Genomic DNA, 13,599 nt, shown 5'->3' on the forward strand with positions numbered 1-13,599 from the left:
CCTACAAGAAAAATACAGCAGCAGTAGAAATCAATCATAATGTTCGGTACCAACCCCTTGAGACACTGCAAGAAAGAGAGCTGTCATAACTAGAGGGTTGGGAGTGTGGAAAAATAGTTTCTGGTGTCACAAAGCAAATTCTCTGTAATTGTCTGATGGCTGAGTCCGTCCATCTTTGTCTGATTTGACCCACAGCTACACCACCACGGCCATCCTCAACATCACCGCCTAACTCATTATAGACTTTTAATATATCTTCCCGTCAAAGACGCTTTTCAATATGTTAAATAGAAACCCAGTGGGGCTGACTTCTCAAGGACAGTGAACACAGTGCCCTCTGGCTGCTGGCCAGGCCGCTCTGGCAGACTGCTTCTAAATTAACCGCTTCTCCATGCTGGCTCTGGAGGAAGGACTTATGCAGCTCGGAGTTAGTGCCCCGAGTGTTTAGCCGGCATATGCAACAGCCTGCAAAGTACAGGCTTAACAAATCAGACTAGATTGCTTCGTGGGCCTTCTAACTTCCACTTAGGGAACAAGGAGTATCAGGAGACGCAGTAGAGGGGACTGTGCATCTGTGGCCTGAGTACCCTCAAGCTGCAGTTGGTTAGTCCAGAATCTGCACTTAGGTAATTATCTGCTCTCCCCTGTTGTTGCAGAGTGGAGAATTGGTTTTTGAAATCTATGAATGGCTGTGGGGTGGATCCAAAATAGTTGTGTGGAGACTCGCACTTACATAGGACACCTCGACAAAAACAAAATGGAGTTCAAAATGTCATTAGTGAGAAGATTTTTACCATCAGCATTTACTGAAATTACTGGAAGATATGCTAATTATCTACCATAGTACCACAGCATACAAGAAAATAACATCTAACATCTATACAGACTTCTATACAGATAATGCACAATGTTTGATTTGTTTACAACATTAATACAAAACACATTTTTTCACACGTAGTGTACCTCTGTTTCTTATACATTTTGATCTGATGTGTTCATACTGTTCTACAGACAACGCCTGGCACCTTGTGAAGCAGAGGTCACTCTTTCTGGCCATGAGAAAATTAAAAGTACTGCAAGCAATTACTGGTTGGGACACATGATCCAAAGAACGAACAATGTCTTCACAGGGGGTTTGCCACAACAGTTTATTCCCAGTCAGGTACAACTTATAATTACTATACACCTATCCACACATGGGTCTGGGTCATGAGGGCAGCAGTCAAAACAGAGAAGTCCAGGCCACTCTCCATGGCCACTTCTTCCAGCACTTCAGGGGGAAACTGAGACCCAGTGAGAGATATAATCTCTCTAATGTCCTGGGTCTGCCCCAGGGTCTCTTCCTGTTGAGACCTGCCTGAAAAACTTCACTTAGCAGGTGCACAGGAGACATCCTAGTCTGATGCCTGAACCACCTCAACTAGCTTGTTATAATGTAGAAATGTAACTGCTATATTCTGAATCCCTTCTGAATGGCCAGGCCCCTTACCTCTTGTCTCTAAGGATGAGCCCAGACATATTAAGGAGGAAGCTCTCACTATCGTTTACTGGGACAGAATAGCCCACAACAATGAGTCAGATGAATTACACTCCCAGAGCTAAGGGATGTGGTCATATACCATCTCTAAGTCTGCAAAGCACATTTAGAGTGGTTAGGAAAGCTCCTGTGCACCCTTAAGTGTTCTTGGGAAGGTCAAGAGCTGGTCTACTGTCTCACAACTTGACTAACAGGTGGACTCTCTTCTCCATTACTCTTCCATAGACTTTAACAGGGAAGCTGAGGTGTGGGATCTCCCTGAAGTTGGAGCATACCCTCTGGTTCTTATTCTTGGAAAACGGGAACCAAAAATCTCTAGTTTCCCAATCCAGATGCACTGTCCCTGACTTCCATGCAATGCTGCGGGGGCATGTCAACCAAAACAACTCTGACTTCTGCCTCAGTAATGGCCAAGCCGTTCCTAAGTCCCTGCTTCCTTCACAGACATGTCAGTGGAGTTAGGGAGATCCTCAATATATTCCTTCCACTGCCTAACTGGGTCAGTAGCATTCATTGCATATAATGTGAGCAGAGCTCTGCTTCTCCTTTCTGGGAGTCTGACAGTTTTTCAAAAGTCTTGTTCCATGACCATACCGAAGTCCTCAGTGAGGTGAGGCAAGGCTCCAGGGCCTGATCCCACATAACAATTTTTTTTGTTTGTTTGTTTCTTTTTTAACTTACTGCTTGTTAAAGATTCTGAATAAAATTCATTATCTGCATGTGATATTTTTTTAAGAAAGCAGAACCTTTCCACAACTACACTGGCTGTCTTGAAGTCATTGAAATTAATAAACTGAGGAGCTTCTACACATCGGATGCGATTGCTGGCAGCAACATAGCTCGATGCAGGTAAAGTCTCTGCATTTTTTGGTTTTTATTGCTAAAAACACTGTACTCACTTTTCCAAGGTGCATTACACTTTGTCCGAAGCCAGGGGGAAACTGACTTGTAATCATGACAAATAACACTTGAATTCTCTACTTCTTTCTGGGATTGCAGTCAAAAATATGTCTATTTGTTAAATGACTGCGCCTCTTATTTACTGAGTAATTTCACTTAATTCAAATCAGAATTTTTAAAAGCCTGTATAATTTATGTCAGATTGGCTTTTGGCCACTCAAACTTTTGATCAATCTTCCAGATTCACTGTGCATGCCATACAAGCCTCCACAACAAGTTCCTCAAGTCTGGAAGCTCAATCACCTACCTTTGACATAGTGTTTGCAACAACGTTGGCAGTTCCCACACAAGCACCAGAACATCCAATGAATGAACCTCAAGTTTGCCGCGACAGTCTTTGCCACAATGGAGGGACGTGCCTTCAGCTGCAGCCGCCTGGTGAAGCTCAGCTTTCTTGTCACTGTCCGCTTCATTTCACTGGAACGTTTTGTGAAAAAGGTAGGCTTTTGCATTCACCTGGTAGTGTTTACACTACATTCATATGCACAATACATAGAACACACACAGGCTGTATAAAGCTTAAAAACCTACTGTACTGTGACCTCTACAGTGGAATCAGCAAGAGACAGCCAACAAATTATGTTGGTTAATATATGCTGAGCCTCTTTGGCTAATAGGTTTCACTATGAGGGAGAATAGTCGGTTGCATTAGGAATTTTGAGTGATGTGAATTATTCAGTATATGATTAATGAAATGAAAGATCTATATAAGCAGCTCGAACCATTGGTGTGCTTCTAAGTTCACCCCTAGAACATGCTGAGAATGAGAATGTGACCTTGCAGCACTTGTTCAACATTCAGCTGAAGCGTTCACGTCTGTCCCAACCAAAAAATATTTATTTTGTACCAAACACTCCGACACTAATACTAGGGAGACGGTAGTACTACACGCACATACCAAGTAACTGTTCCTTTGCAGATTCCTTCACAGTTCTCTTGATGTACCTCCTGACATCCCTCTGTTGCCATGCATGATATCCTGAAAGTGTAAAAAAAAAAAAAAAAATGCTTCCTGTATTTTGCCATCGTAGTCAGTTCCTGTCAGGGATAACAGAAGTAACACTAGAATGTGTGAGTTAATAGTTTGTGTACTTGATAACGCAAGCCAAGCTGCTGAGAGAAATCTCAAATTCTGTGTTGTGATAGCAGTGTGCAGTGCAGTCTAGCTACAATATATGATTAACATTTCAACACGGATTAAAAGGGTATTGTACTTCTAATATAAATTAAACATGTTGATGGCTAATTACATTTGTTAAATTAACTGTGGTGTGTTTGACCTGTTTCTTGTTACAGTATGGTGGGCAATTAAAGTAAATGTAATGAGGACTGGAAATCAAATGGTATCAATTTAGCCTCTTTCTATCAGTGGCTGTCCTTTCAGAACCAAGAAAACAGGAGCAGAAGTATAAGAAGTGCTGGTTCCTTGGATGATTTCTACCTATAGTAGAAAAATAATGTTTATTTTGAGGCAAGAGAGCATATGACTAGTAATTTGTGGGGCTCCAACATCGTTGCCTGAAATAGGTGGAACCTGTTGCACATTCATTTTAAGCCATAAATCACTGCATCCCCTTATCAATTAGTCCCATCCACTCTAAGATATTAGTGGAAAACAAAGCAGGCAAACATAAAAATTCTATTAAAAAATAAAGAGTAGTAGTTAAATATGTTACCTGAAAACTTTCTTTACTATTTATTGATGATAGAAGATGTGCCGTTTTAAAATTTGTGGGTGAAATGTCAAATCATGATACAGGAACTAGCAACTACAGTGCTAACATTAGCTTAATTAGCTAACAACAGTCGATAAGAATCTTCCTGTAAAGCCTATTATTTCCTTCTGTAAAATCACAGTGATAAACAAAAAGAAAATTGAAGCCTTTCTTTGTCCATTTCTGCCTAATCTCTTGTTTTAAAAATAACAACAGATACATTTTGAGTGTTAAACCTGCCATTCTTATTGTTTGAGCTGCAGGTGCCATGTGCAAGAACAGGTGGCTAGACAGGGTAAGGGAGAGGACACAGTCAACATTCAGTTGTGAGTAATACCAAAAGCAATGTTCTGCTGGATGAAAATAAAAACAATTTCAAAAGGTAATCTAAGCCATCAGTTGTGAATCGTTTTCAATTTTTGCTTATTTGTGTCCATGTGAGAAGATATTACTCGTTCTGAGAAACTCAGTTCTCTGACAGTTTGAATGCTCTCTGTGTGGGCTTTAACTAAATTAGGATCTTTTGATAACAGAAGCCACTAAATGTGATACGTGCAGAGAAAATTTTGAGAGATTTACATTCTTCTTCGCGCTAAAGTTGTTCCAAAAACAGTGTTAGGTTTGTGTTCACCTTTGCAACCTTTGTAAATGACTAAATCAGATGGCATAATCTTATGTTTATGAAACATGTGGAATCCTGACAGAACGCTGCTCAAAGCTAATATTAACAGTCATTAATGTGGCAGGAGCAGCCTGTATGCACCTGGCACCCTGATTTGACACATCTGCCATGTGTTCTCAAAATGCTAATTTACAGGTGTTTAAGTAATCAACTGAAATATTATGTTTCTCTCCAGGTGCTGTAACAAAAGTGATGCTATTTTTAAGGCTTCACACTGATTCGATTTTCCCGTGGGAGAGCGCTATGTCGAGGAAAGCAGTGTCCCCCCTTTGCTCGCATGACAGAGATGCTTCTTTGTTAAGCCGGTTATTAAAGATCCTTTGGCCAGCGTCTAAACAGCCTGTAGAGATCAGAGAATATGATTCATTCAGTGACTCATTTGTTCTTTCAACCATTTCAAGTTCAGGAAAAAAAAAAAAGTGTCACAAAATATCATCATTTGTAGCTGCTGCACATGAGCAAGCTTAAGGCTGACTTCAGTACCGTAATTGGAAATGAACCCTGATAAATCAAGCCTGCATTTTTACATGACATGATTGTTACATATTATATGTAGTAAATTCCCACCATGATAAAATATATCCACTGTTATGTTAGAGCTGATGATACATTCTCACGATCACGGGTTGTGCCCCCTCAGCCTTTCCCTTCCAAGCAGTGAGTTCCTGCTTATTCCTCAACTTGTCATAAACTTTTCCTTTAAATATCAGCAGTGGCCTTTTGGTGTCATTTCTGCTGAGTTTGTGAAATTGCGCCTCCTCAAAAGCAGTCTAGTCTCTCAGGTTTAACAGAGCGCAGTCTCATGTATGATGTGCTTTGCAAGACTAGTTCTTCGCCCGCAGACAGAGTCCCGGGGCTGTTTACATGCTGACAAAGTCTGTGCATGTGAATTGCTGCAGCATCTTTGCTAGGTGACAACCTTGTCTTCACATCTTGTTGAATTAAGTAATGGGCACAAGAGAACAGTGGAGCAAGTCACCCCTGCTCTCAGTTAATTATAGACACGTCATACCGCATAGTGACTAATGATGTGGACTTGTTTGTGTCCTAGATGAAACGCTGACATGTCATACTTCACATATCCAAAAATAATAATAATAATAACAACAACCAGGAAGTATTGTGTTACCAACAGTTAAGAATGAATCACGACACGAGAGTGGCTAATTTCATCTGAGCCATAGTTTTTGCCTACTTAGCCATGTAAGACTGAAGTAATACAGTGAAGTTAAAGGGTCCCAGTGCTCTGTCTCAGTAAATTAAGACAGTAGCTTTTCTTTGTAATGGCAATAGATTTATTCAGTGTGGAAAAAAAACAAACATACTGTTTGAAATTACACTTATTTTTCTTAAGGCACCCCATGCTGATCATCATCTGTTTTGTAAGTGGATGGTTCATTAAATGTCTTCCAGAAATATACTTTTTTACGCTAAAAGAAAAGGAACAGGAAGAAAAAGAAGGAAATGAAGGAAACTGAAATCTATATTGTTATCATTCATAATCCACCCTTTTGCTTTTCATTCCTTAAATTATTTTCCGAATTATTATTTTTCTGTAATAATTATGATACTTTTAATAGATCATAAGTGCTTTTTTTTATATAATGAATGTGTTTACTGTATGTATGTATGTACTATATGTATACTTGGTCACAGCTCCATTAGAACTGCAACCACAACTACACGTGTTAGCAGTCAACAAAGAAATGTGGCTCTACATTTGCAGCCAGCACACATCTCTTTTATCACAAAATTGATAAAATGCTATATAATAACGACTATGACCCAAAACATCGGAGTCAGCTTTAGTCTGAATCATATGAGCAGTTCCTACTTAAGGAGCTTGAGTGCATTCACTTATGTTTGGCCCTGGAGGTGCTCCGCTGGTAGGGTGTACCATAATCCAGGCTAGTGCTTTTGGTTCAGTGAGTGTTCGATATTACGTAGCCACCCATCACATGGTTTTGTCAAGATAAAAGCAGTCCAGCTGAGCATATCGGAGTTTTAAGGTATGATAAATTGTCTCTTCAGAGAAGGCACAGTAGGTAGTAGATCTCAGCAAAGACTTTCTATCAAGCATGCAAGAAATCAGTTAAAAGACACTACAAAAATTATACACACACACCCCATCATGGAGTAAATTGAAGTAAGTTGAAAGAAGAAGATATAAAAGGTGAAACCATTATTCAGGCTTGGTGTGTATTGATCATGACCTCCTGCTTTTAGCTCATTGAGTTGTGTCTTTGCTTCTCGGGAATCTGAAGCCATGGTTTTGGATGTTGGCCAGAAATGAATAATACAATGAAAGCTGTGTTTTTTTCAATTGAGTCCTTAACTACTTTTGTTTAACCACAACATCAGTCCAAGAAGCTTTTTCATTTCATTTTTGTTTTTCCCTAAAGTGCCTTTTTATGTATCTATCTGCATCTTTTTACATCTTTTCCTTTGACCTTATCCAGTCCAAACAATCATGTTAATTATACTGATTTTATTTATAACAGTAACAAATATATTTGTTAGAAAATCATCTTATAAAATGCCGAATGTGCCACCATGGAGATGATATTATCAGAAAGTGGGAACCTTGTCTATAAATGTAGTTGGGAGAAATAACAAACCATTAAAAAAAATGAAAAGACATTATTGTGGTGAACCTTTCCTGTTTTTGTTTCCGTTTCGTGTTTGACATTAATTGGACCTGATGAGGGGTTGTCAGATTCCTGCTTTGCCAACTCACTGGCTAGGTGCTGGCAGCTCTTTATGTGGGCATCTAGTGTGTGTTTGCTGTAATGGCTGGTGCCTTTTAAAATGAGCCAGCTCAGTCTTCCTTACTCAGAAATTGCCAACAGATATTATAGGATTGATTTATCATTTTCACCCCCAAGGAAACCACGCCTTCCACAACAAAAGCAACACAATTTTTGTTTTCTCTTTCTGTGTAATTTGAAGCATTGGCTGTCATGTCTGCTCCACATAATTCTATGTGCAACTCGGAGGATTCGTGTGCTCTGGTTGGTCAGGAAATCAGTGAGGGTAGGAAAGTCTCTGAGCGGCTCTTCAGTCCAAGCAAAGTAAAAAAAAAAAAAAAGGAATATAACTATGTGAAAAACGATATGACGGGAAACTCATCTCTGGTGTTGGTCTAGCGACTGATCATTAAACTGGACCAAGTCAGTGTCCCATGGGCCCCCGGGCCACTGGACAGTCCTTATTGTCAAACCCTGCAATTCACCTTGGTGATATTTTCACTTACTGTACGACTTGAATCCTTTTCCTAGGCTCATTAAGGCCATTTTCAGAATGCCCTGTTGACACGAATGACTGATACAGAGGAATTGCGTTATCCCTGTTGCCATGAGTGAACCCACTAACAATGCATTAGCTGTCCAAGAGTAGTTCCTGACTCACAAATCAAGCAGCCCAACAGTAATTTTCGAAAAAGAGCTGCAGCCAGTTACACAAACCAGTAGCAGGCTACAATACGCTGCATAAATGTGACCACAGGAGAATGCATTTCCTCACAACCTTGAAACAATACTGCATAATGTGAGTAAGGCTGAGCACATATAAAAGACAGTGTTTGCTGCAGGAAAACATTAGATATCGGATTAACCTTTAACCTGATTTTAAATAAACGTGAAGTGTCAGAGCTGTGGTAAGGTATACATGTCTATAAGCATATTACTTGAATAACATCTGTGGTTGGTCAAAAATCCTCAAATTTTTCATATAAAAGATAAAAACTGCCTGTACCTCCTCTGGTGCTGTCACACTAGAGTAAAGTAAGAAAAAAAATCTCCTTGCTACAACTAAAAATTAAGGTTTGCTAACTTTTGCGTCCTGTGACCAAGTGGTTGCCCGGTGGGAGGCAAACTGTCTCCAAAAAGAATGGTGAAGGTTTGCAAATGATATTTCATAAACATGGACAGATTCCAACATGCTGCAATCAACTAGATTCAGCTCAACTTGTCTGCCATGTATCTCTTTACTGATGAAATCACTGTTCATCAGCAACTACTGTTTGTGGAACAATTTCTACATTCTTGTTTCAGATATGTGAGTATGTGGCTGGACTCTGAATTTAAGTAGTTAATATGAATTTTTGTGTATGTTAAAGGCAGCAGATTTGCAACAGATGGCAAAAGATTTACGATATTTGCCAATTTACTTCAGTTAATCGTGTATTATCACAAACAGATTGCAAGTAATTGCCAACATGATTCCATTCAGTCACAAACAGCAGACGTACTCTGCCTTATTGCCATTTTATCGCTTTCTTAACATATCATAATCGTTTTGAAGATGGCAACTGACTGCGAGTCGTAACATTTCTGGTCCCCATCTTGAAAGCAACCATGTCAAACGAGATGAGATCGCAAGCTCGTTGCACACAGTCGTAGTAATTCTGTTCATGTCACGGTCTCCAACCTCTGCTTTCCCTGTAGCATTGCAGCCAGAGACCTAACCCCTCTTATCACTGCAAGTGGTCAGAATTGTACTTTCATAAACATAGCAGGGGTTTGGCTTTTTATCGATGGAGTTCGAGAACTTTTTAACCATACCTTGTATAAGCATAAAGTTAGTCTATAATATTGCCTCCATTATAGGCATCCCTAGAGATTTCCTCTGCTACAACTTTATATTCTTCTTATTCCATTTCTTTTACTTTGTAGTCTGTTCTAAATATTTTCAATCATTCACATCCTACTTTAAAAATCCATTTGATCCAACATCAAAACACAAAAAAGTGAACACTGGAGTCATGAAAGAACATTCTCATATATCATACAATAAAAAAATATATCTCTATTTTTTTTTTTGTACCCAACACATATTGTATATTATGAACTCTCAACTTGAGAGCTGGACTGTTTTGTTAGAATCCCCTGAGCTGAAGCCAAGGTGGCCTATTTTGAATTGGCTGTCATGTACCTGAGCAGTAAGCTATCCACCAGGTGTACAAAGTCCTTTGTGTAAAGGCCAACATATCATCACAGGCTTGCGAAGTTGATGACCTGAGTGTGTACCTCCTCCACCTCTCCTTATAGTCATATCACTTTGTCATCCAATGGGAAATGACACTCTAGCACATAGCCATGACAAGGCCCTGCTGATTCTGCACACAGATGGCTGTCTATGCTGCAAAGGCACACAGCAGCCAGTTTTTGCTCTTCTGTTTGCAAACAACAGCCCTGTAGGGCATTGCTTTTACAAGATATGTCATTCTTCATTTATATAGAAGTATATTGTCTAATGGACAATAAAGTGTGTATGAGGGTTTTTTCTGTCCAAGTAATATTACAATTCTAATTCTCTTACACCATGTAAGCTCAAAGCATCAATTTGCATCTAATGCTTGTTTCCAGATGCCACAGTATATATCCCTTCATTTGATGGAACTTCCTACTTGGAGCTACGGCCACTAGCGTTGCTTCTCCAGCCTTCTGGTGTCAGCAATAATCGACCTGCAGGAGTCAAGGACACCCCCGTTTTTCTCTGTTTGACAGTGAAAACCAGATCCAGACAAGGAACGATCCTCTACAGTGAGTACAGTCTTTCCCATTACCAGTAAAGACCTGCAACACTGTAAAAGGAACCTTATAATAGAGTGTTTCCCCCTTAACTATATCTTTACAGGTGTAATACAAGGTATAATAAAAGCCATCACTTCTTTTATACTGCATTGTCGTGCAAGAAGATGCTAATTTATCCAATAAGTAATTCAGCTGCCATTGATGGAAATTCCTCTACTTGTATCAACATTTACACCAAAAAATGAGTTTGCTTTGCTTTCAGGAAGTTAAATCAGAGGCTCAATAGCTTATTTGTGTCATTTACATTTAAATTTAATCCAGAGCCAACATCCTATTTGCTTAGCTGATCTTGTGCTTTCTGAAATTAACACAATTCCAATAGCCACCAACTCTAAATTTCACAAATTAGCATTTCATTAACATCTCATTTGTGCAATCTGCACAAAAACAAAGTGCACTCATGAGAAGTACACTTTGGGGGTTAGGTGCTGGACTATTTCTTGTCCAGATGCAATAATTTGCTTTTAAAAAGCCATTTCCTCTTATTTCCTCAGAATTAAACAAAATATATATTGTATAAGAGGATGTGTTAACATCTTCAGAATGCATCTTGACTCTTGGGTGATTGGCAGAACAAGTGAAACAGGTTTATTTGCAGAAAACAGACATAGTGGCATTGATAAGAGCCTCTCAGAAGACAAGTCTATACTTAATGGTTTCTGGACAAGCAGCAAAAATTCATCTGCTGTCATGCTCGTTGTCTCTTTATAGATGCTCTCGACCTCCTCTGCGGGAAAGTCATGTTTTCAGAAGTTGATTACACTGACATGTTTACATAAGCTCCAGCAAACACAACTGCTCTGCAACAGTTGTTATGCCAAAGAAAACAAGAAATACGACAGTGAATGAAAATCGCATTTGATCAGCGTTCTGTAACATATTCAAAACGTACCTAATGCTATTTTACATATAGATATTTTCTTCTTGTTTGATTGTTTCATTTTAATCACGTAAAATCTCAAGAAGGGTCTGGCCAAGACAGCAGCAAACCTAGTTACAACTATCAAACTACACAGACACAATATCCGTTTCATGTATAGTGAAACAAATCAAGGGCGAAACACATCGAATCTCAAAAACAGTTTGACTGCAAATTTAGGAGCAATCACCCTGACAGGGGCTGCTATTTTCTCCATCCTTGAAATGACTTCAGTTTCCCCCCAAAGTAACCAGCTCTGACAATTTCAGGTCCTTCTGGACATTATTCCAGAGAATGTGGCAGCATATTTATTACACAAGAGATATGTAAAGAGTCTGGGCTAAAGCAATAGTCTTTTGTGTTTCCCTTTCACTTTAAAAGAATACATGCACTGATCAATCTCAAGTATTAATATTAAAAAAAAGCCACTGGCCTGACTTTAAATGTCACCCGGGGCATGCAGTGAGTCATCTATTGATGCAGGGAATTGTGGGATACAAAGACAGCTCTTACGTTTCCAAGGCTGCAAGTAAAAGGACACAGAAACCTAGAGAGTATCTTGTGCCATAGCTGCCATTCAGTCAATGTTTAATTAGTTATGACATTTTCAGCAAATAAGTGGATTCAGCTACAACCAAATGTTAAGATAATGTGTCAGGAGCACCATGTACTTCTCAGAAGGAAACGCAAACAGTGCTCTGGTGGAGGATTACAGATAGCCTTGTCTTCTGTCGACAGCTGGGAGTTTTTTCGCTGTTACAGTGCTGATGATTGAGCTGTGAGGTAAAAGTGAACAAAGGAATCCTCATAAGGCAAGAGCTGGACACTCACACGCAGAGATAGCATTGGGATCACCCTTTATGTCCACTGTGAGCTCTACACTGTATGTCTGCCTGCTGCCAGATCTTTTGTTCCCACACCTGTGCACACACATACACACTCTCCTTTGTTAAAGTAGAAGATTGGGATGGGTAGGCCAGGCAACCCCGAGTAGACCCTCATAACAATGGAGTATTGTTTTGGGAAGAGAAGAGTCAGTGATTTTTTTTTTTGAGGACTGAGAAAGCTGAGCCATAAGAACTTTAGTTAATTTACCCTGCTTTGTGTGTATTACACATCTGTTCAAAATATGTATGCATATATTAAGTATCAGCCAGCTTAGGGGTGAATCCAGAGCATGAACGCCTTGAGCTGCTCTAATAAAAAAGCATCCAACTCTGGGTCTCCGTGGACCGGCTCCTCGCTCTAAAAACTGCATCCACCTTGAGTTTAGGAGCCTCTCGTTGTTCCTGTGTTACACCACAGCAAGTCAGGTGCAAGTGCAACAGAACTGTAACCAGCATACATTGTGTGGCGATCATGGGTAATTTATTCTATACCCACCAGCAGAAGACATCATAACATTCATCTTTCTGGTGTAACCTAGATCAACCTCTTATCGGTGACATCGTCTACAGGTCCTGGACCTATTAAACAGCTCAGTATACCTCAGGGTTAAACCGTATTTCCTCTCCTTTGATCATAATATGGAATTTCTGGCTTGACTAACTGTAATGAGAGTGGCGAGGAGTAAATCCAGGAGTTGTTTAAAATTCAGGTGTGAAATATCCCCTCGAACCCAAAATATGTGATGCAACTGCAGAAAAGTATATGTTAATTCATTTAACAGTCTTACATTATCACTAGGAAGTTATGCTTGTACCAGCTGACTTTTGTTATGCAGTTTAATTCTGAAAGAACTAACAGAATTATTCTTTCTGTGTGCTTTTGACACTATAGGCTATTTTGTGGGGGGGAAAGGTGGTTTTACTTTTACTATTCTTTGGGGTAATAATAGCTTGACTTTTCTTCACTGGGCTGACATTGGCCTCCCACGATGGCTACTGAGTGATTTAGCGTTGCACCAAAGACTTAAATCTTTGTATTTAAAGAGCTGTTAATTAGGCTGCACTCAGAATGTAATAGAAGTCTAAATTAGTGCTTTATATAGGGTTGGTGTATTTGAAAGGTCAGCCAGCTAAACCTTAAATAGACATAGACAATGGTAACATCAATTTAAAGACAACTATACGGTATCCTGTCTGACACGGGCGCTTAATTAGAGTGTTCAAGAATCAACCAGTCAGTAAATTAAGGAATGAAAAGTCTTTTTAAAATGACATATTCCCAATATATGTGCATTTTTATTATAT

At 39.4% G+C, this 13,599-nt stretch overlaps 1 protein-coding gene across 1 annotated transcript in view; it reads left to right on the forward strand.

Annotated features, from left to right (window-relative positions):
• Nucleotides 1-13,599, forward strand: part of eys (EGF-like photoreceptor maintenance factor) — a 159,481-nt gene that overhangs the window by 93,543 nt on the left and 52,339 nt on the right. Inside the window, exons 37-40 of the mRNA XM_084948199.1 lie at nucleotides 1,012-1,162; nucleotides 2,274-2,386; nucleotides 2,679-2,935; nucleotides 10,261-10,437. Of these exons, the coding sequence (XP_084804325.1) occupies nucleotides 1,012-1,162; nucleotides 2,274-2,386; nucleotides 2,679-2,935; nucleotides 10,261-10,437 (698 nt within the window). The remainder of the gene's footprint in view (nucleotides 1-1,011; nucleotides 1,163-2,273; nucleotides 2,387-2,678; nucleotides 2,936-10,260; nucleotides 10,438-13,599) is intronic.

Source organism: Perissodus microlepis, chromosome 13 (assembly GCF_051167445.1).
Source record: "Perissodus microlepis isolate ML-2025 ecotype Zambia chromosome 13, ASM5116744v1, whole genome shotgun sequence".
NCBI classification, from domain to species: domain Eukaryota; kingdom Metazoa; phylum Chordata; class Actinopteri; order Cichliformes; family Cichlidae; genus Perissodus; species Perissodus microlepis.